General features: G+C 49.7%; 2 protein-coding genes across 4 annotated transcripts; both read left to right on the plus strand.

Annotated features, from left to right (window-relative positions):
- The first annotated feature begins 1,012 nt into the window (after positions 1-1,012).
- Mon1b (MON1 homolog B, secretory trafficking associated) lies at positions 1,013-10,475 on the plus strand. The gene is made up of 6 exons (XM_021220189.1): positions 1,013-1,130; positions 1,532-1,689; positions 3,089-3,427; positions 3,867-4,686; positions 5,020-5,167; positions 7,260-10,475. Exons 2-6 carry the CDS (start codon positions 1,542-1,544, stop codon positions 7,458-7,460), a joined length of 1,656 nt encoding a protein of 551 aa, XP_021075848.1. The 5' UTR covers positions 1,013-1,130; positions 1,532-1,541; the 3' UTR covers positions 7,461-10,475.
- Syce1l (synaptonemal complex central element protein 1 like) lies at positions 8,403-21,119 on the plus strand. Of its 3 annotated transcripts, XM_021220192.2 has the most exons (12): positions 8,403-8,625; positions 15,158-15,220; positions 17,170-17,228; positions 17,308-17,389; positions 18,013-18,060; positions 18,321-18,375; positions 19,281-19,334; position 19,432; positions 19,529-19,601; positions 20,408-20,477; positions 20,554-20,638; positions 20,759-20,821. In XM_021220192.2, the coding sequence occupies exons 1-12, from the start codon at positions 8,424-8,426 to the stop codon at positions 20,819-20,821; spliced, it is 855 nt and encodes a 284-aa protein (XP_021075851.2). In that variant the 5' UTR covers positions 8,403-8,423. The 3 variants fall into 3 exon arrangements, with proteins under 3 accessions (XP_021075851.2, XP_021075852.2, XP_021075850.2); XM_021220193.2 differs by lacking the exons at positions 19,281-19,334; position 19,432 and adding an exon at positions 21,051-21,119 and having other exon boundaries at positions 20,759-20,831; XM_021220191.2 differs by lacking the exons at positions 15,158-15,220; positions 19,281-19,334; position 19,432 and adding an exon at positions 21,051-21,119 and having other exon boundaries at positions 20,759-20,831.
- The last annotated feature ends 370 nt before the right edge of the window (positions 21,120-21,489 follow it).

Consider the following 21,489-nt stretch of genomic DNA (forward strand, 5'->3'; position numbering starts at 1 on the left):
ACGGAAAAAAAAAAAGGACCTGGACGTCCAGAGCAGGGATATTCACACCCTCATTCTAAACCTAAAGGCAATGCCAGGTGCTAGAGCAGAACTGTAATCTCCCCTAACTTGGGTTTAGGGGCAGATGGAGGCTGAGGGAGGAGGATCGCGAGTTTAAGGCCAGCCTGGGTTATAGAGGAGCCTCTGACTCAAAGCCAAAATGAACAACACTTAGCTTGGAGCGACCTCTGGCCGCCTAGACACCCCCATCCCCACTCGGCGGCGGTAAGGAAGAGAGCGTCTAGGTGCTTCTGTGCGCAAGATTCCTCACTGCTGTTGCTGCCCCTGGCCCATCATACATAGTAGCCAATGGTGATACGCGGAGGTAGGCGCGGCAGAATTCTCAGCCAACCAGAACGCAGCGGTCCCTGACAACCACACCCCCCCTCCACTCCGCCATAGGAGGATTAGGCTGCCGATCTGGTTGGCTCGGCCCACAGAACCTCTCCTTGCTAGTGGGGTGCGCTCGTGTTGCCCGCACATACTAGCCCTAAGCAGCCTGCTTTTGTTTTCGTAAGCTTCCCTCGCAGGCTGGCGGAGTCCAGAATCCCAAGAGTCCGTCCCACATGCAGAGCCCGCCTCTTGCATCAGCATCCGAGTCCCATAGGCCGACTGGGCTGCGGGCGACGTTCGGATTGGAAAGAGAGCTGTCCGTCAAGCACACGCTCCGCCCTGCCTCTATAATTGAATAAAGGAGCGTGAAGTTGTCCCAATTCAGGGGACGCAAGTTCATTGGTTCGGCACTCTCTCGCTCCCCCAAAGACCGGAACAGGATTGTGGTTTCGGTTACAAACAGGGAGATGTCAGTCAAGGGATGAGCAGTGGCTTTCGCCAATTAGCGCACACTATCTGCGGAGGCTCCACCAGAATGGGGCGGGACATAAGGGAGAGCCTACTCTTGATTGGGTGAGAGGAACTAGGCCCCGCCCATTTGACCTAGTAGGTTCCAAGCCGCGCCCCCTTCAGCCGGTAGCCCTCGGTACGCGAAGTGGGCCGCAACTGGCCCCACTTCACAGCCGATCCTGGCTGCGTCCGGTGGAAGGACGCGCAGATTCCACAGAGTTCCGGGAGAGTCCCGCGCTATCTTTACGGTGAGGGACGCAGCGTGTGGCTGCCATTGGCACTCTGGGGAGTCAAGACGGCTGTGAAACCGGAAGTGTCCCGGGAGGCGTCGCTTCCGGAAGTGTGGCAAGTCCCCACCACACCAGGAAGTGTGGTGCGGCGGCGGCTCCTCCAAGTGTTGCTGTCCACCCAGTTGAGATAAGAGGTTGAAACAGGTGTTGATGTACCGTGTTGGCCGAAGCCCAGCGGAGCGTCACCCATCCGAAAGTGCCGGAGGGTGCAAGTATTTGGTCATGGTTTTGAATGTCGCGTCCTGTCGAAAACCGTAGGGGAAACCGCACTAGGAATGAATCCGGGGGGTCTGGCTCCCTGAAGGCTTGTAAGAAGTTTTCTGTTGCTGCCCATCACCCTCGATTCCCCTTCTCTCCAGGGATGTGCAGATGGAGGCCGGAGGAGATAATGCTGTCCCAGCCCCCGGGGGCGTGGAGGACTTGGTGGACACGCAGTTCCCCAGAGAGGAGGCTGGAGACAGTGAAGGGGCTCACGCAAGCACGCTGGATCCCGGAGATGGGGACCCGGAGGACACAGGTATAGCTTCCCTCAGTGAAGTCTTGAAAGCAACCCCCGGGGGTTGTCATTGCTAGCTGAGTGGGGGAAAGAGATCAGTGGGAGACCAGTGGGCAGTCTTTGGGAACCCAAGAAAGTAGCTTGAGGCATAGCTCTCGGTCAGTCGTTGGACAGAGACTTGCTGACTTAATTGAAATCGTTGAGAAATGACATAGAAGTCAGTGGGTCTCAGCTGTTGTCCGGAAGGGGCAGCATTGTGCCTCTACAAATGTATTCTATGGTGGGGGGTGGGGTCAAGGCTAGGAAGATGGACTGTGCTGTTTTGCCTGAAACAGTCCCATTTTTACATTGGCGTTCTCACATCCTGGGACACCCTTCTGTTGCAGGGAAATTAGAATGTACTTGACCTGAATGTAGCGCCTTAAAGAATCAAAGGGGGCATAGTTGGGTCCCAAAAGGGTTGTCTTGACGGGAGTTCCTTGACGGGAATTGAGACGCGTTGCTTGGGTATTTGGGAACATGGGATTATCGTACACAGTTAAGAACATAGGAAAACACTGAGGGTGAGAAAATCAGATGGGGTTGCAAGTGGATGATTGTCCTTGGGTGAGTCAGTAGACATCAGAGACAGTGGGGATGGAAGCAAGGGGTTTCATTATGGGATTTAAAGTGATAACTCTGGGCGGAAAACAGTGGAAACCTTGTGTGTTAGTGATTGTTAATGGTGGCCATTGGTGGAATGGGGACCCAGACCTGGAGGAAAATAAGAACTGTCATGTAAAGGTTATTGAAGACTAAGGAAGGTGTCAGGGGGTGTTCATTGTTAATGTAGCTGCAGAAGTAATTTGGGGGAGTGGCTGAAGGTTAGGGGAGTCCTGCCCATCTGGATGTCAGTGGCTAGTAATGGTGCTGTCATGGGAAAATTAAGGACCATCACTGGGAGTCTGGTTATCCAAGAGAGTCGCTGGGCATCAGCAGGGATCAGTGAGGATAGAAAAGGGTTGGGGGAGACAGTGGGGGCATTTTAATGGTGGTCACTGAGGGGTAAGGACACATCAGAGGAATAAAAAGGGGGTCAGAGGAGTTAAGGAAGAGCCACTGTAAATAAGGAGGTCAACAGTCATTCAGAGAGCAGGGCGCCTTGAAGACCTGGGAAGGGCAGTGTCTAAAGGGAATAATGGAGGGGCCAATGAAGGACAGTGAGGACATGTTGGGTTGTGTTTTAGGGTGAGGCTCATTGACACCTTAGTGTTGGTGGACATTGTCAGCCATGCTCACTGAACAGCTAGGAAGATGTGTTGATCTTTGTCAGTGTGTGTGTGGGGGGGGTCATTGAGGGGTGAGAGGGCTGGTAAGGATTTGGTAGATTGTGGAAAATGTAAGGTTTGTAGGAGATGAGCCACTCAAGGCTCCCTTTCAGGATCCAAGGACCAGCCATCCAGCCTCCTGCCACCTCTGCCTCAGGCTGAGGCTGCGTCAAGCACCCATGAGCACTGGGAAACCACAGCCTCAGACAGCAGCCCCATCCGAGAACCCGAGAGTAACTCTGAGGGTCAGGGAGAAGACCCCAGCGATGGGGACCCCAGCGACGAGGACTGGAGGAGCCAACGGAAGCACGTGTTCGTGCTGAGTGAGGCGGGCAAGCCCATCTACTCACGGTACGGTAGCGTGGAGGCCCTGTCGGCCACCATGGGGGTGATGACAGCCCTGGTGTCCTTCGTGCAGAGTGCAGGAGACGCCATCCGTGCCATCTACGCTGGTGAGTGACGAGGAAAGGACTCAGAGTGGTGGGCTGGGAATATGGATGGCTGGGGGTTAGAGCCATGGGTACACCTGCTCACCCACCAGAAGCGAGTCAGTGGGTTAGGGTAACTGTCTGGAGGTCCTCCATGCTGTCTGGGAGTGAGGAGGTTGACTGTGTGATCTGGCTTTGTCTGAATCCATGTTTGTCTCACCATCCCACCACCTGACCCCATGTTGTCTCTAAGTTACCTGATACCTCCACAGCCAACATATCCCCACAAGTGTCCCGATAGCCCTAGCTTGTCCTTGCCCTAATTTGGGTGCTGGCAGAGTAAGAGCACAGGCTCAGTCAGGCCAGGTGCTGTATGTGTTGGAGAGAGTTTGGGAAAGGCATCCTTTGACCCCTTGGCTCATTCCTGGTCTGTGTCCACCCTACCCACTCTTCCTTCCCCTAGAGGACCACAAGCTGGTGTTCCTGCAGCAGGGTCCACTCCTGCTAGTGGCTGTGTCCCGAACTCCACAGTCTGCAGCACAGCTACGAGGTGAGCTGCTTGCAGTACACGCCCAAATTGTGAGCACACTAACGCGTGCAAGCGTGGCCCGCATCTTCGCACATAAGCAGAACTATGACCTTCGTCGCCTGCTGGCTGGCTCAGAGCGCACACTGGACCGGCTCCTGGACAGTGTGGAGCAAGACCCGGGCGCCCTGCTCCTGGGCGCTGTGCGCTGTGTGCCTCTGGCCCGTCCACTGCGGGATGCCCTGGGCACACTACTGCGGCGCTGTACAGCCCCGGGCCTGGCCTTGTCAGTTCTGGCTGTTGGCGGTCGACTGATAACCGCGGCCCAGGAGAGGAATGTGCTGGCGGAGTGCCGGCTGGACCCTGCTGATCTACAGTTGCTGCTTGACTGGGTGGGTGCACCAGCCTTCGCGGCAGGTGAAGCATGGGCACCTGTGTGCCTGCCTCGCTTTAACCCAGATGGTTTCTTCTATGCCTATGTGGCCCGCCTGGATTCCATGCCTGTCTGCCTGCTGCTGCTTGGTACCAACCGTGAAGCCTTCCACGCCATGGCTGCCTGCCGGCGCTTAGTTGAAGACGGGATGCACAGCCTTGGTGCCCTGCGTACTCTTGGGGAGGCTGCCAACTTCTCTAATGGCCCAGCAGCCGGTGCCCCGGCCTACAGTGTGCAGGCCGTGGGGGCGCCTGGCCTCCGGCATTTTCTCTATAAGCCACTGGATATCCCTGAACAACACCGCCAGCTGCCACAGTTTACCAGGTGGGCCCTGACCCCAAGTTGATATGAAGACATGTCTAACCAAGACGGTCAGCATCTTGTACACATGAGTTAGGAGAGATGGCTAGCCAATGCTCTAGAAATGGGGAATAGACAGTTATGATGGCAGAGGCTTGAGCACCAACCTAAAGGAGTCTCCCTGTTGTACTGGGAGAAAGGCTCTCCTTCCCAGTTTAATGGAGGCAGCTTGGCTTACAACCGCTAGAACCCTCAAGTCTAATGGGAGAGGCTGAGCCCCATAACCTAATCACAGTCCTTAGCCTGAGAGGGGAGGCAGGCTCTGACTCACCATGCCACTGCCTCCCTCTGTTGCAGTCCCGAGCTAGAGGCCCCATACAGCAGAGAGGAGGAACGGCAACGACTGTCAGACTTGTATCACCGCCTGCATGCTCGCCTCCACAGCACCTCCCGGCCCCTGCGCCTCATTTACCACGTGGCTGAGAAAGAGACGCTGCTGGCTTGGGTGAGTTGATCAGCTTGTCAGTCAGTGCCCTCCTGCAAGCCTGCTTTCCCTGCCATGATCCCTTCTGGCCTAAGCATCCTCCACGGGCACGCTGGAATGTGCACAGGTTTGCCTGTATCTGCATCACTGACCCTATGGGCACATGTGTCTTGAATTACCGAAGACGTTCTCACTGACTTCAGCTCTCCCTTAGTCCTGCCATTCCCATTAGCAAGCAGGCCAGGGTCTTAGACTTTCAAGAACCCCATCTCCACTATCTCTGTGCTTGCTAGTTCCCTTCTACCACTACAGAGGCCCCAGCTCTCCTTAACCATTGCAGGGTCAGGACTGCTCTGTGCCCTCCACCTGGAGTGACTGTCCTGTGAGTCTGTTAAAGATCAGCTACAGAGGGAGGCTGGTGGCCAGGCAGGCAGTCCTACAGGGAGTGAGACCTCCCCCAACAGCTCCATTAAATAATAGTGAATATTAATATGGATATATAATATTAATATATATATAATAGTGAATATTAATGTGGATCCAGCCTTGTTGTAGGCTAGGATGACTGTTTTCATTTTTAAGTCATCTTGGGGTTGGAAGGGGCAAAGCTGGTATAAACAATCACCACAGAGGGACCGTTCCCTCGGGCACTTGTGTTGCCTGGTCTCATTTGTTCTGGAATGGACAGGCTTTGTTGACTTGTGACCCTGGCACTGTCAAAGGACATCAGTCCATAAACTTGCTAGTAGAGTGCCCCTGACTCAGCTCTCTCGTGCCCCAGCATGTTCACGGTGAGAGGCTATGCAGTAAGCACACTGTTTGAAGGGCCAGTGACACCAGCTCGGCTCTCTCAGGGAAGGTGGAGCCGGCCACACGTGAACGATAGTATTTCCCCTTTGTAACTAGCATGCCCCCATGGCACCTGTGGCCTGTGTAGTTGTGGGTTTTAGCGGTATACTCCCTCCATTTTAACATGCCTCTATGACGTGAACTTGTAGCAGTTACCAGGCATTTGCTTTGCGATCGCTTTTCTAACCACTCCACTTTTTATATTTATAGTTGGGACTCTACATAAGAACAGACTTCTTGTTGGATGTTTTTTAAATTTAGAAATTACATTTATTTATTATTTAATGTGTATGCATTAGTGTAATGTGTATGTGTTGAGTGTAGAGGTCAATGGACAGCTTGTGAGAATCCATACTCCCTAGCAGATTGTCAGGCTTTGGTGGCAAGTGCCCCTTCTTCCACTGAGCCGTCTCACTGGCTCAGAAGTTTATATTTTATATAAATGTGGCCTCTTGAGATTGTACTTGATTTCAGTAGTGTGAAATATTTTTCTAGCATTTTCTGCAGCTATTTGGGACTTAGCCTGTGGACTTCCTGATTTAGGTAGCTTGGGTCCTGTCTCCCATTGGCACATCTCTGTCGCATACAAGTACAGCTTACTTGACATTCTACATCCCTCCTGGACTCAGCCATTTTGCCAAGGAACACTTCTATCTTTTTCTAAGGAACTCCAAGGTTTTAGATCAAGTGGTCGGGGGGAAGGCTTGCTGAAAAGATGGCTTCCAAGTGGAGAGGTCCCTAGAGGAGGAACTGCCTATGCAGAGAGGAAATCCGAGATGTGAGGCAAGGCTGAGGCGGGCTGGCTTGGAGGAACAGCAGAAAAGAGGCCAATGCTGCTGGGGCAGAAAGAGAACACGGGCAGAGTGGTGGGAAGTGGCCCAGGGAAGGCCCTGGAGACCGGAGGCCAGACCTCAGGTTGGTGTGAGAATCACATTGAATCTTACACTCTACAAGGCTAAGATGATACCACAGGGCAGGAGCAAGGGCAGCCGTGGATGGAATGATTGTTCCCTCTATAGCGAGTGTTGCTGTTACATAATCTCTAATCTGCAGATAAGCCAAGGGAGAACACACAGAGTCAGAATCACCCAGCTGGCCTCTTGTCTGCCCGTGACAGGATGAATACCAGATTGCTCAGCCTGCCATATCTCTTTGCTGTTGAGCATGTCTCCCAAGCTTCAGGAGCACACGGGGTGGATTTGGGGGCACAGAATCATTCATGACCCGCTCTAGTCCATCTGACTCTCTCCTCCCCTCTCCGCAGGTGACTTCCAAGTTTGAGCTCTATACTTGCCTCAGCCCCCTGGTAACCAAGGCTGGTGCCATCTTAGTAGTGACGAAGCTCTTGCGCTGGGTAAGGAAGGAAGAGGACCGGCTTTTCATCCGTTACCCACCCAAATACTCCACACCCCCATCCACCTCGGCGGACCAGGCCCCCAACAATGGCTTGTTCACAGGACTCTGAACAACTGCTGGAGTGACCACATTTGGCTTTAAATTCTGTGTCTACTCTGGAAATGTGGGTAGAGGTCTGTGTGGAGCTGGTCCCCGTCTCCCTGGGCAGGTGGGCAAGATGTCAGGGTTTGTCCACAAATGGGAGAAAGGTGACAGCAGCCAGGGGCACAGATTGCTCTCTGAGCCCCCTCATGCACCTCCACATTTAGGAAAGTGGGACGCTTCCTCTGTCCTCTGCCTCACCTCCCTAACTAGCCTGAATGCCACTGTACCCTCTGTCACCAGCTGTCTCCACCAAGCCTCTTCTAAGCAGCTCAGGTTGCTCCCATGTCCATCCACCAAGCAGACCTGAGACTGGCTGAGACTGTCCTCAGGGTAGGGGTGGGTAACCCACAAGGGCTCTAGAATTTGGAATGCAGGGCTAGCCTGTGCTTGAAACCAGCCTATGGGTGTTTAAAACACACACACACACACACACATACACAAACTGTACAGAAAGGGCCTAAAGCTGAATCCTTCAAGACATTCCTCTGTCCTTCATGCTCCCTCTCCGTCCCCATCATTTTTCCCTTTCCCTACTTTAAAGCAAACAACCCCCCAAAGGACCCAAGCCCCACCATGTTGGGCTGTTTCTCACAAGAATAAGAAGGTGGCCTCTAGCATCCACCTGACTTCATCCTTGGGCCGGGATGCAGCTTTGTGAAGATGCTCTTGGCTGCCAGAGCTTTCACTTCTGTACCTTTGAGTGGAGATCTGTAAACGGACAGGGGGTGGAAATGTGTTGATGCCTAGCATGAACGTATTCTGGACCTTGGACGCTTGCAGTAACAACTTAAAGAAGAGCCCTTAAAGAGCTTGTGTTGCTCACAACCCACCTCAACTGCTTACTTACTACCTGGCTTCCAGCCTTTTTTTACTCAGCCCTGTGGTTGCGCGCATGCGTGCAGACGCAAGCTAGCAGTTGCATTTGCAGATGTTCTGCGCTTGCTCCAAGCAGACTCCTGTGTTGCCCCGCCCCCTGTTTTCCTACAATGTCTGTAGTCCCACGTGCTGCCTTTCCCTGCTGTTTCTCTTCCGTGGCACATGCGCAGATACCCCACGTTGGCAAATGGCTGCGGAGCTGGAGCCTTTGATGGCGGAGTGGCTGGGAGCTGAGAAAGCTGAAGACACCCGAGGTAGTGAGGGCCAACAGGGTAGATGGGAAAGAGGCTTCGGCTCATTATGATAATTGAGAATTTTTTTTTTTTTTTTTAGAAAAAAAGGTTTTTAGCCTATTTAAACTTATAACTTCCACAAAGTGGAAAAAATAACATGCGTGTCCTTATCACCCAGGTTAACTTGCCAACTTGATTGACCATATTAAATATCTTAAGCAAGTAATTCATTTCAAGTCCCATTACTCAGCAAGTCGGGGGTGGGGCAGGGGAGAACAGTGATGTCTTCCCAAAACTTCTGTGTCGCTACACAGCCGAGGGAAGGAACTCCTCTGTCACTTCGCAGCCAGCCTAGATCACTACGTAGGTTTCTCAAGGCTCCTGAGCATAGTTTCCCCACTTTTGTCCGATTTGGTTTTTCAGTAATGACCGTTTCTCTTCCTCTTGGGGGGCAAGGGAATGGAGTCCAGCCTAGAAACTACTGGAAACTGCAGTTCCTTGGAAAGAAAATCTCTTTCATGGCAAATTCACTAGAAGCGCATTCTTGTTTTAATTATAGAAAATTTCTAAACATTCTAAAGTAGAGAAAACAGTGCGACCAAGGACCCTGACTCTGTTTCAACGGGTGTTCAATCTTTGTCCTTGTATCTGTCTCTACCTCCCCTTCCTGCACATGCAGTCTGTCACTACTTGGCCAAACATGGGAGGTGGTGGCATCTTGCCAGACCTGTTGATTCAGATTCCAAAACAATGAATGTGACCTTCAAAAGCAAGACCTGCAGTTTCCCTGGGCGCCTGAAACACCTGCTTGGTGCTTAGTACTCAGTGAGCGTTTCCTTTTTTTTTTTCTTTTTTTTTAAGTGGGTGAATAATGAAATCATTTTAACAGAATTTGTCTTAAATTGGAGCCACATGTTGGGCGTCAGTTTTCAAAGAATAGAAATCAGACAAGCCACATTTTATTAAGCACATGATGCAGTGCCACAGAGATTTAAACATTTAGCATCAACCTTTCAAATTCCTCAAAGTTTAAGTAATAAAGGGCTTTATCAGCACTGGAGGAAGGTAGAAGGTGAATCAGGTCACATTTCTTCGCCACTGACTGGCCATAGGGGCATGCTCTGCAGCTTCAGTGGCCTGGTAGGGGATTATGTTTTACAGCAGATGCTGTTCCACATCTGCAATCTCCATGCTAGGTCATCACAGACTGCACGAGTGTGGACCAGGGGTGGCCAGTGGTGTGTTACTAACAGAGGCAGAGAGAGAGGTGAATTCAAAACCTGACCAAATCTAGGTATATCCATGCAGATTGTAGATTTTTTTTTTTTAAAAAATAAGAGGTGGAGAAACTTAAATTTCAGTTGATAAAATTGTTTATCAAAATTGTTCATAAGAGGTGGGCCCCAGAATTTTTATTATTGAATATCGGGATTGAGAAAGGCGGGGCTGTACCTGGCAAGGCCAGCTCCTTGAAGACGGCAAGAGGTAAGCACACTGAGAATTGTGGAGAGGGGCCTTGGGTTTGAGGGAGGGGAGCAAAGTGGAGGCCTTTGAGATGTATTGTTTTATTTATCTCTTTGAAAATCGATAGTGATACGTAATTTACAATGTAAGAGGGCAGGGGGAAGCTGAGCAGCAGCCCGAGGGACCAATGCTCACACTCAGATTTTAAGTTATGCCGGTACCTGGAGTCCCACGTATATGGGAAATGTGCACTGGAGTATTCAGGACTAGTGGGTCATACTATGTACAACTTAGAGATGACAAACACTCGACACTAGGAGATGCTGATAGAGTCCCACAGCCTATTTCTATGACTTTTGTGTACATCTGAAACAATTTCAAAATAAAATGTTATATGGGGGAACTTACCCTCCTCAGCCTCTTTTCTTTTGTAAAGTAGAAGGCTCTTTGTTACTGCTTTGTTTTAAGTTCACAGAGATACTAGGTTTCCAATTTTTTCAATTAGAAATTAAAATTTCTTCTAGCCTGGGGACTGGAGAGATGGCTCAGTGGTTAAGAGCACTGGCTGCTCTTGCAGAGAATCAGGTTTGATTCCCAGCACCCACACAGTGTCTCCCAGCTGCCTATAACTCCTGTTCTGGGGGATCTGACACCCTCTACTGGCACCAGGCACACCCTCAAGGCAAAACATCCATGCACTAGAAGATAGCTATTTTTTTTTCTTGCTACTCACCTGGGTCTTATGACAAGCTGTAAGAAGGCAGAGAGAGGAAAACCCCGGGTGGAGCCTTTGCAGAGGTTGGCAAGGCTAGCTGGAGACCATGGGCTGGTCAGAGAACACATGTATGATCTGAGTATCGGAGAGTGTACATGACGATTGTGAACTGTACTGGGTGTGATTAAACGTGAAGCAAATGTGGGTGAGGTTAACCGTCATAGCCCCAAGGCCGTGAGCACTAGGGTTCATCACGACCTTACACTGTGCTTGAAAGGATTCATAAAATGTCAGGAAAACAAACAGCTTTCTCTGTTGGGAGCTTTTCTTTGTTGGCAAAAATACTAAAATCACTTTAAATAATAAATATGTCTCAGGAGGAGATGTACCAAATTATCAGAGATGATTGTATCATGGTGGTGAGATTCAGAGAAGGGAAGTTTTCATTTTTTTCAAAGATTTTTAGAATGTTATTTGGGTATGAATTTTTTTTAAATGACACATGAAATATTTTTTTCTAAAAGGTGAAAATATAGTCACCGAGTTGCTGACAGTGGTAAATTCTGTAGCTTAGCTAGGAAAGCCCTGGTCTAGTGTAAGGCTCTGAGTTTGTTACCGCATCATAAAAATTAATTAACCAAAATAAAAGTGTGACCCCCCTCCCTCCTTTCCCAGCTTGGGACTGTCAGAGCCTCACAGTATAATACATTGTACACATGTATGAAATTGTTATAGAATTTAAAAAGTAATAATAATAAATGCAAGACAGTGGCCTTTCATTTCTGTGGCTGTGATAAACTACTCCGGTAAAAAAGCAATGTAGGAGAGAAACAGTTTATTTGACTTACAATTCCAAGATACAGTCTGTCATTTTAGGGAAATCAAGGTGGCAGGAACCCACTTAAGCAGCTAGTCACAGCACGCATGGGCAGCCAAGAGCAGAGGGGAACACATGCAGCCATGCCACCTGCTTACTCCCTGCTCTCAGCCAGCTTTTCTCTCTTTTCAGAACCCCCAAGTTGGGGGACAGTACCTCGATAGCTGGGCCCTCCCGTTTAAATTAGCAATAAAGACACCTCACTCCCACCCCCTGAGACATAACCACAGGCTAACCTGGTCTAGCCAATTCTTCAACTGAGGCGTCTCCAGTGATTCGAGCTAGTGGCAAGTGGATAGTGAAAAACTAACCTGCAGAGAAGGAGAGAGGGCTCAGTGGTTACAGCACTTGCACTGCTTTTCCAGTGACCCAGGTTTGATTCCCAGCACCCATGGAGCACCTCCCAAAGCCCTATGACTCTAGTTAGGGGCTCTGGTTCCTCCTCTGACCTCTGAGCACCAGGCTTGTGGTGCATAGACATATATATGCAGGTGCTTATCCGTGCACATCCACACAAAATACAAACTAGCCGGCCTATGGGATCTTTGCAGAGATAACTACTTAGGATGAGGTCATACTGGCCTAGGATAGGACATAGTGACACACAGTAGGTATGTGATGGCAGACATAGTGGGGAGACCTACTTCGTGTCAGCCGCTGAGAAATGGAAAATCTGATCAACAAGGCGTCATTTACAACTGTGAAGGAGTCAGTCCACAGGCCACAGGAGGAGACTGCTCCTAAATTATGGTATGTGTGTATAGTGGAAGGCCACACAGCCCCTCCCCCAAAAGAATAAGCTGATCACCGGTGCATCTTGTCAAGTGAGAAACAGAAGACCTGCCACATCCTGTACCACATGGTGTCTGACCTGTGTGTGGAGAAAGGGTGCCTATCTGGATGAGAATCAAGAGCTTGTATCACTGAGTGACTTCTAAGGAGAGGGACTAGGGAACTTGGGGTCTGAGGATGAGGGATTTTTCTATTCGAAGGATGAAGCACTTCAGCTTTCACTTTCTAGCTGTGCTCTGTGTTTTTTGAGCTTTATTTCTTTTCCATCCAGATTCTTTTTTGTTGGTGGTGGTGGTTTTTTTGTTTTTGTTTTTGTTTGTTTTTTAAACTCAATTATTATTTTAAACACATAAATACAATTGTCCCCTTTTTATTAGATATTTTCTTTATTTACATTTCAAATGCTATCCTGAAAGTTCCCTATACCCTCCCCCGACCCCTGCTCCCCTACCCACCCACTCCCACTCCTTGGCCCTGGCCTTCCCCTGTGCTGGGTCATATAAAGTTTGCAAGACCAAGGGGCCTCTCTTCCCAATGATGGCCGACTAGGCCATCTTCTGCTACATATGCAGCTAGAGACACGAGCTCAGGGGGTAAGGACACATGCTCCATCCAGATTCTTATGGAGAGTTGGTTGCTGGGGTTTGAGCTTTTATCATTGATTTCAAGAATTTAGGGCATTTTTCCCTAGGGGTGTTTGTTTGAATTTTTAAAGTAATATGGGCTCATGCTAAAACATCTATAGAAGTATGCATCATGAAAAACAAACAAGCAAACAAAAAAATTTGCTTGAACTGGGATCCAAATAAGGTCATTCCATTGTAGTTCATTGACATGGGCTACAGGCCATTCCTTTCATTTTCTTATTTCTTCTGTCCATTCAAACTCATATTTGAAGACATTTACAATAGTAAGTGAACTCAACCAGAGAGATCAACCTTCGTGTTTTTATATTTCAGTATTAGTTATTGAAAAGACACTTGATGTAACTATGTTCAAAATTATTCAGCCTCACACTTAGAAATGTATGCTCGTAGGAGTTTTACACCCAACCCAGAGTTGAATGTTACATTCAGTGCTTGAAGGAAGAACAGATTGTTTACTGATGGGGATCTCTCTCACTGCTGGGGTAGCATCTTGGTAGTTCTTCCATCATTGATGATTAGTAGTTATCTGTAAGTGTACGAATGGAGTTGGGTAGAGAGGTACTCACGCTAATTCCCAATAAATACATAACCCATTACAGTGGTAATAAGGAAGGAGACTGGTAGTACCTGATTTTCTTGAGGCAGATAGGTTAAACCTAAGGAGTTAAATGGAGATTCAGGAATGAAAGCCCACACAAGATAACTGTGGAGCCAAGCTGAGAGTTTAAAAAGAGGAACAACGCCACGAGTCACCCTTTCTGGCAAGGCAACAGTGGATATCCCATCTTCCCTGTGGTTTTAAACAGTACGAGGGGAGGGCAGAGCTGGGTCAGACTGGGATCTTGTGTCCTACACTCTGGTTAGAGGCTCTACCCCTGGTTCACGGATGTGTGAATACGTTTATTAATGTAGGGATCCCCCCCAATTTCTCCACCATGCATCTCTGTGTGTGTATGTGTGTGTGTGTGTGTTCGAGTGTATTGATTCCTAGTCCCATGATGTTGAGCAGATTCCTAATAGCATCATTACCATGTTCATCTGTCTTTTGTATTAATTTGAATTAGAACTAAAAATGTCAAAATCTTGGTGCAGTTCCAGGGTCTGTCTCCCTCCCTCCTTCTCCTTCTTCCCCTCCCTCTCCACACCCCCGCCCCCACTTTCATAAGCGGTGTTATGGTCGTCCAACAGGAGGCTCCTCACACCCACTTCTTTCTGCTTACAATGATTAGCAGCCCCCGGCCTGGGCTTCAGTGAGTAAATGTCTTGCTGCTCAAGTATAAGGACCTGAGTTCAGATCCCTAGAACCCGTGGTGAGTACAGCATGAGTCTAACCCTTGTTGAGGACAGTCTGCAACTTCAGCACAGGGCGAGCAGGAATGAGGGTTGGAACTGTGTCAATTTCCATACTCAGATGGTTGATCAGTCCAGCTGACATGGCCAGCACCAAAAGTAGTGAGGCTGTGTCACAAAAAATACAGTGGAGAGTGACTTCTAGAGAAGTTGACTTTTGCCTTATATACATTTGCCCACATAATTCAATGCACCACCACATTCACGTATATACACATATGTACAATAACACAATAACACATAGAGACACATGTTAAGTAAATATGTATTAAAAGCATGAGTAGCCATGTCTAGACCTAATAATCCATTAGAATTCACAAGTTAGGGCTATAGTTATTTTAAAGAACTCAATATGAAATCTGTCTTCCCTGTTGCATTTATTGGAATCTCATCATGACCTTTCAATAGCAGTAGAGTCAAGTATACACTCTCTCTTCTCACCCTGAGTTTGACTGAGGGGAGTTCAGGAATGGCTTTTGTCCCCTTGTAGCAAAGCTAACTCATCCAGGATACACCATGATACTTAAAAACAGAGAACTGGTTCCCCAGGCACCCTGCTGTGGCAGGAGACCTGGCCCTAGGCCCAGCCTTGGCCACAGCCAAGGAGTGTGTACTGAGTTCTAGCTGCTTTCCCACCTGGGTCTGTGTCTTTCCCAGCTTTGCCCATACCCCTGCAGGGTCCTGTAATTCTGGTTTTCATCCCTACAGGGCAGGCCACATCTCTGAATACGATGGAAGACTTGCTGGAGATGGTGAAAAAGCTACAGAAAGGTCAGGTGTCCTGTGCCCAAGTCTCAGATTTTGAGTCTGGCAAACAGAATTAGAACCTAAAAGTCTCAATTTACAACTTTAGAAACTCATCCTGTTGTTCCTATTCGGATATGTTCTTTGCCAAAAGAAAAGAAAAGAAAAGAAAAGAAAAGAAAAGAAAAGAAAAGAAAAGAAAAGAAAAGAAAAGAAAACAAAAGAAAACAAAAGAAAAGAAAACAAAAGAAAAGAAAACAAAAGAAAAGAGAAAAGGAAAGGAAAGGAAAGGAAAGGAAAGGAAAGGAAAGGAAAGGAAAGGAAAGGAAAGGAAAGGAAGAAATCACAGCTAAAACTTCAAAAATCTTTAAAAGCACAGAAAATCTTCCTCCACTTATGGGGCACATAGACATAGGTGCACGCATACATGTGCACGCACACCTGCATGCGCGTGTGCACACACACACTATCAGTCCACTCATCTTTCCATCCATCCATTAATCTATCATATATCTGTTTATTCAATTTCGTGATCCACAGGCAAGCAGTATTATTTTTGGTTTTGTTTATTGGTGCTGCAGCTTGAACCCAGGACCCCTGAGCTACTTCCCCACAAACAGCGGATTTTAAATGGTCAAGTGTCATCCATAGAGTCTTTTAAAATAAACAATATTTACAGGGGTTTATTTCTTGTTCCTTTACAACCCAAGAACGACAAAGGACAATACAGAGGATTTTGCACTTGGCATTTTTGTTGAGAAGGAACCTGGGAGCCAGCTTATACCGACTACCCATTTAAGTGCTGATGCAAACGCGGGGTTTGAAGTTAAGATTTCCCCACCACAGCAGACCATTCTCAGCTTCAGTTGTTGCACCCACTGATTTGCCTCCAAGGGAATGGAACCTCTCCTCTCATATCACCCACTCTAGCTCCTACACTTCATTGTAGCTGTATAGAAACTGCAGGACTATAAATGTGTAGTGACCTACCCTGACCATCCGCAATGAAATAAAGTCCCTGGACCGTGGGGATTTCTGCCAGTTGCTTTCAGTACTCCGGAGGACATTCACTCTTCTAGAAGTATCTCGAAAGGGGGTCTGTCGTCCTGAAAAGTCCGGGACTAAGCGTATGACCCCCTAGCTTGCTTTAGGTGTTAGCAGTGAGTCTTCCCAAGTGTAAAGCAGCCTCAAATCCCAATGCCTGTGACTCGTCCCTGATCCAGAACATGATGAGGCAGGAGGAAGCCTTCTCCCTGTAGAGCTGTAAAATGGGCCGTGAGGTCAGAAGTGACTCTCTAAGAGGTCATTGAGAATTCGCAAGGTGACGCTTGTCACTGGAAAGCCTTGTTGTCTTCGTGACCACTAGAGACCAGAGAGGCAGGAATGACAGCCTGTTTTACCCCCTTAGAAGAGAGTGAGGCCTGTGGGAAGGTTCCATCAGTTTCCACCATACTTAAATTGCAGCTGTAAGCCTCCACTGTGGTCCTGGAGGACATCCTCCACCCCACCCCACCCCACCCACACACTGTGTTCCCTGCTCCTTTCCCTAGCTTACCCATGTATGTGGGCCTTACCTATTCCCACTGCACGAGATTCATACCTGTTCCCTCTCCCTGGAATAGCTCTTACTCCACACATTCCCTCCCCAGTTGTACAGGTCCTGTCTCTTGCCCTTTATTTGGGGTCTTTCTATATCTCAAAAAGCACCAATACCCATATGTTCTTTATCACCCACCTTGTGTCATCTTTGTACCTGGCACTGCCACCAGATCGACTCAGAGCCATCTCCCCTCCCCAGAATGTAAGCCCTGCGAGGGCCAAAGACCTGCTAAAGATGCCAGCACAAAGCAGGTACTCTGTAATAGCCTGTGGTGGATGGCTAGCAGTAGAAACCCAGCCCCGGATTGCAGTCCTCTCCCTGCCTGGGACAGACAAGCGCCTGTCTTTTCTGGCTCAGTTTGGCTTTCTTTCTTCAGAGGGAAGCCTGGAGCCCCAGATTGAGGACCTGATCCATCGTATTAATGAGCTGCAGCAAGGTACGTTTGGGACGACCCTAGACTGGCCAGTTGATACCAGCAGCAAGGCAGCCCTCACAGTGCCTTCTTCCCCTCTTTGGTCCAGCAAAGAAGAGATCCAGTGAGGAGCTGGACGAGGCTCAAGCACTCCGGGAAGCCATGCATCGGGAACTAGACTCCTGTGAGTGGGGCCAAAAGAGGGGTCCAGGGACCCTGTCTGACTCCTGGGCCTTTGCCCGCATTATGCTCTCACCTGCGGGCCTCTTCTTAGCCCATCCAATTCAGATTAGCCACTCTAAGATGTTATTTTTCAGCTTCCAGTTCAGATAATCCAAGCAGGCTTACCTCGAGGGTTTTATGTAAAATCAGAATCCTTCCCCCTCCCCACCCCTGTTTCTCTCATCTGTCTGTCTGTCTCTGTCTCTGTCTCTGTCTCTGTCTCTCTCTCTGTCTCTCTGTTTGTCTGTCTATCTCCTCTGCTTTATTTCATTTTTTCAGAACCTCATTTTTATCTGCCTGACATGGTATTTGCTTCTTTAATAGTTCACTCTTCCTTCCAGAACAAACCTGTTCTTTCTTCGGAGCGGTCACTCCTTTGACTCTGTTGGCACTGACCTAGACCACGGATGTGGGAGAGGGGAGAAAGGAATAGGATGGACCCTGTGGGGGGATGCTTACAAGCATAGGAGGAAGCCGCCTCACGTCTCCCCTGTCTTCTGTGTGATTCTGCCTATTGAATGAAGCTCCAGTGGGCAATAGGGAGGTTTAGCTTCCGGGGCCTGAAAGTGTCATCATGTTTTCCAGTGAACGAAGAGAAAGTACACCTAGAGGAGGTCCTGTGCAGAAAGCAAGGTACGCATCGTTCTTACTCTCCCCACCGCTTCACGAAGCCCGCCCTCCTGAGCAGCCTCAGGATGCCCACTGAAAGCTGGGTCCTGGGCTTTGCTCCGCTCCCCGCCCCCGACCCCCAGCTACTCATGTGAAGGATGCACCCAAGTCCTGCGCGTTCCCATCGATGTCCAAGGTGATGTGTGATGTGGAGGCCCCAGACTCTGCCTCACCTTGTTCCCTCAAGGTCCCTCATCAGGCTATCTTGTCTGCTTTCTCCACAGATGCTCTGTCGATTCTCCAGAAGCATCCCCAGGAGAGAGAAAGTGACTCTCCACCGTAAGAGTCCTTCCCTCCACCCGCCCCCACCACCCACCCAGGGCTCGAGGAGAAGGGAGCAAGGGCTAGTAAAATAAGTCATGGATACATTGTTGAATGACCCTTACCAGTGGATACACTGTTGAGTTGCCCACACCAACACACACAACCTTAATATTTTGATAAGCCTTAATCACCTCAATGGCTGGCCACTTCCTAACCTCCATGTGGTTAATTCACCTCCCACCAATAATCCCAAGTTATTACTTATTAAATTTTATATTCTACCTGGCTGCCCAGGACCCAGAGGGCTGCCCACTGGGCTGCACTCTCCCACCTCCTTCTCATGTTGGGCATGGCTCCCTGTCCTCCACTCTTCTTAAGCATGGTATCTCTCCTCTCCTACTTCTCCAGCACGCCCAATCTCCTCCTCCTTCCTTCCTCTCTGTCTCAAGCTTGGGAATCCTAAAGTCCCGCCCCTGTCTGCCCTGCCCAGCTGTTGGCTGCTGGCATCTTTATTTACCAATCTGAGCCAACTGGGGCAGGGTCCCTCAGTGTCTTACATGTGGACATGTGAATTCTCTTCTGCAAACAATTTTGGGGACCCCAAATATACAAGCAGCATTAAGCCAAACCCACTACAATACATACTCTTTGTTTCCCTTCTATAAAATAGGACATGAAGACAGGTCACTTCCATGACCATTAAGTGGTGGTGATAGAATAAATTAGACAGTGTGACCAACCGCACCTTTATCCATATGGCTTTCTTGGGAAGACACATTTGTAAGGACAATGGGACAGACAGGGCTGTGATCCCACAGAGAGATCCATGGATCACATGTAACACAAGAAAGGAAAGAGAATCATTCTCAGAGAGAATAGGGGCTCAGGCAGAGTCTGGCTATGAATGACCTTCCTCCCAGGATTCAGTTCTCAGGATTCAGACCAAAGAAGCTGGGGTTATTTCTAAGTCTGCAGTTTGGTAGGTGGCTAAGTTGTGGGAGTGGGATCTGCGTGGTGAAGAGAGGGGGTGTTTACAGACCCATGAAGGGGAGCACTGGGCAGGACTGGAAGGGTGCATGGGACCCGGGGAGCATGAGGCACCCCAGACCTGACTGTGCTAAGTGCGGATCCTGGCCACACAACTTCTCATCTCTTGCTGTCTCCACAGCTTGGATGCTCAACAACCGGAGGAGAGGCTGGAGGATCCGGCAAGTCAACACAAGGACCTCTGGGAGTTCCGTGTAAGCTCCTCCCCAGGCTGGGCTTCAGTGTCTGTGAGTGGTCACTCTCTACCCCTGCTCAAGTCCCATGCCCTGGGAGAGTCTTTGACTCTTCCCTTCCCGTTGCCCTTGGCCTTACAACTGGCCACCTTTCACCAGCCCTCACACTCACGGCTAGCATCCTTTGCTAGCTGTTGTCACAGCTTTTGAGGACTTCGTGTTGGCCTCAGAGAGGCCCATGGGACCCTCCAGAAAACCTTCATTCAGCTGCAGAAAGAAGCATGAGACAGCATCCCAGACAGGAGGGGGCGGTGGTACACCAAAGGGCCCTTTCTACCCCCAGGCTTCTGAGGGGTAGGGAAACGTCTACCCAGAGCACAGCCAAGAAAGCAAAGTAGACAGATCCTGTAAGCCTGGGCCACCATCTCTGACTTGTCGGCATCTGACCACCTATGCTAAGCACAGGAGGGAGGACGATATGCGTGTTAGTGCGTACGTTCTTGAGAAAGGTCAAATTCTGGAGTATTCGAAGAACAACGAATTTAAAGGGGAGGTTGGAAAAGTTGTAAGAAATGGCTTCTGAGCAAAAGAGGGGAGACGTGGGGAAACACTGGGGTGCAGTGAATTTGTAGCCCTCCCTACCCCCACAGAAACTGCCGAGGTAGAAATACAAGCGAACGAAGAGAATGACCCAACGTAGGGAAGGATTTTGTCAAAAGTGCAAAGGAGGTGCTTCCAGGGAAGAGGGACAGAGTGACCAGCCTCCTCTCCGTTCTGGAGGTGCTTCCAGGGGAGAGGGACAGAGCAACCAGCCTCCCTTCTGACAGGTCCTGCAGCAGCGACTGGCCCAGGAGATCAGTGCGATGGAGCACAGAAAAGATCAGCTGCTTGCCGAAAGTGAGGCTCGGGCAGTGATGGGTGGTGGGACCCATGGCTTCGGGGGCCCACCTTGATGACTGACCACCGCCTTCAGGGACTCTGCTTCAAGCCAGGCTGGAGGAGGTGGAGCAGTGGCTGCAGGAGGCCAGAGAGGCCCGGGACAGCCCAGGGAACTGTGGGTAAGAGGAGGAGCATGGCCCTCAGTCTCAGTGTCATATCGCAGACCTCTCTGTCTTGACTTTTCCTCCCTGGTACCCTGGGCCACTGCTCGTCCGTCCTTTTCCCTGCTTTTCTCATAGGCTGAAGACAGAGCTGGAGGAATTTGGGGGGCAGTCCCAGCGCAGCCCAGAAGCTCAAAATGACAGAGGGGAGGTAGGCAACTGGTGAACAGAAGTAGAGACCAGAGAGAAATGAGGCCCGGGATATGGTGGGGTTGGGGCTCAGAGATCCCCTGAGAAGAGGGATCAGAGTTTCTCCAAGCCTCTGGGACACACTGAGGGAGCCACAAGGAGCCAGCAGATGCAGAGAGGGGTGTGTCTAGGTGAAAGTGTCTGGGGTTCTGGACCTGCAACCTGCTCCCACTAACTTTAGGCTGGCCAAGGGGAGCAGCATCGTTTGGAGCCATCAGGAGAGTTGCCAAGGACAGGAACCCCCTGCTGAGCCACGAGGCCGTACTGGTGTTCACATTCCTTCAAGAACTACCAAGAAATAAAGATGATTCCGAGAGTCTGCAGAGTCTGTGCCTATCGGGTCTCTGGAAGTGAGAGAGGCCCCCCCGCCATGAGGTGGGGAGGTGTCCAGGGTATCTCTAGGTGGAGCAGCAGCCGGCCGGCACTCATCAGCCGAACCACAGACATGTACCAGATGCTCAATAAATGCTCCTGAGCAGTCTAGTGATTGAGCATCAGATGAGAAGGATTCACCGAATCTCCCTGGCCACGCCCAGGTGTGGGAAAACGCCCATCAATAGAGACCATCAATAGAGGCAGGCACTCCTGTGGTCCAGAGACGTCCTAGCCACCCCAAGAAT

This window comes from Mus pahari, chromosome 20 (assembly GCF_900095145.1).
Source record: "Mus pahari chromosome 20, PAHARI_EIJ_v1.1, whole genome shotgun sequence".
NCBI lineage: Eukaryota > Metazoa > Chordata > Mammalia > Rodentia > Muridae > Mus > Mus pahari.

What these genes read in the sequence shown, in the direction of transcription:
- Mon1b (XM_021220189.1), top strand. Translation starts at nt 1,542, where the DNA reads ATGGAGGCCGGAGGAGATAATGCTGTCCCAGCCCCCGGGGGCGTGGAG. An exon ending in CATCCGTGCCATCTACGCTG is followed by an intron (nt 3,428 to 3,866) that starts GTGAGTGACGAG and finishes TCCTTCCCCTAG; the next exon opens with AGGACCACAAGCTGGTGTTC. An exon ending in CAGCTGCCACAGTTTACCAG is followed by an intron (nt 4,687 to 5,019) that starts GTGGGCCCTGAC and finishes CCTCTGTTGCAG; the next exon opens with TCCCGAGCTAGAGGCCCCAT.
- Syce1l (XM_021220193.2), top strand. Translation starts at nt 8,424, where the DNA reads ATGTTCTGCGCTTGCTCCAAGCAGACTCCTGTGTTGCCCCGCCCCCTG. An exon ending in GGTCCTGTGCAGAAAGCAAG is followed by an intron (nt 18,061 to 18,320) that starts GTACGCATCGTT and finishes CTTTCTCCACAG; the next exon opens with ATGCTCTGTCGATTCTCCAG. An exon ending in GACAGCCCAGGGAACTGTGG is followed by an intron (nt 20,639 to 20,758) that starts GTAAGAGGAGGA and finishes CTTTTCTCATAG; the next exon opens with GCTGAAGACAGAGCTGGAGG.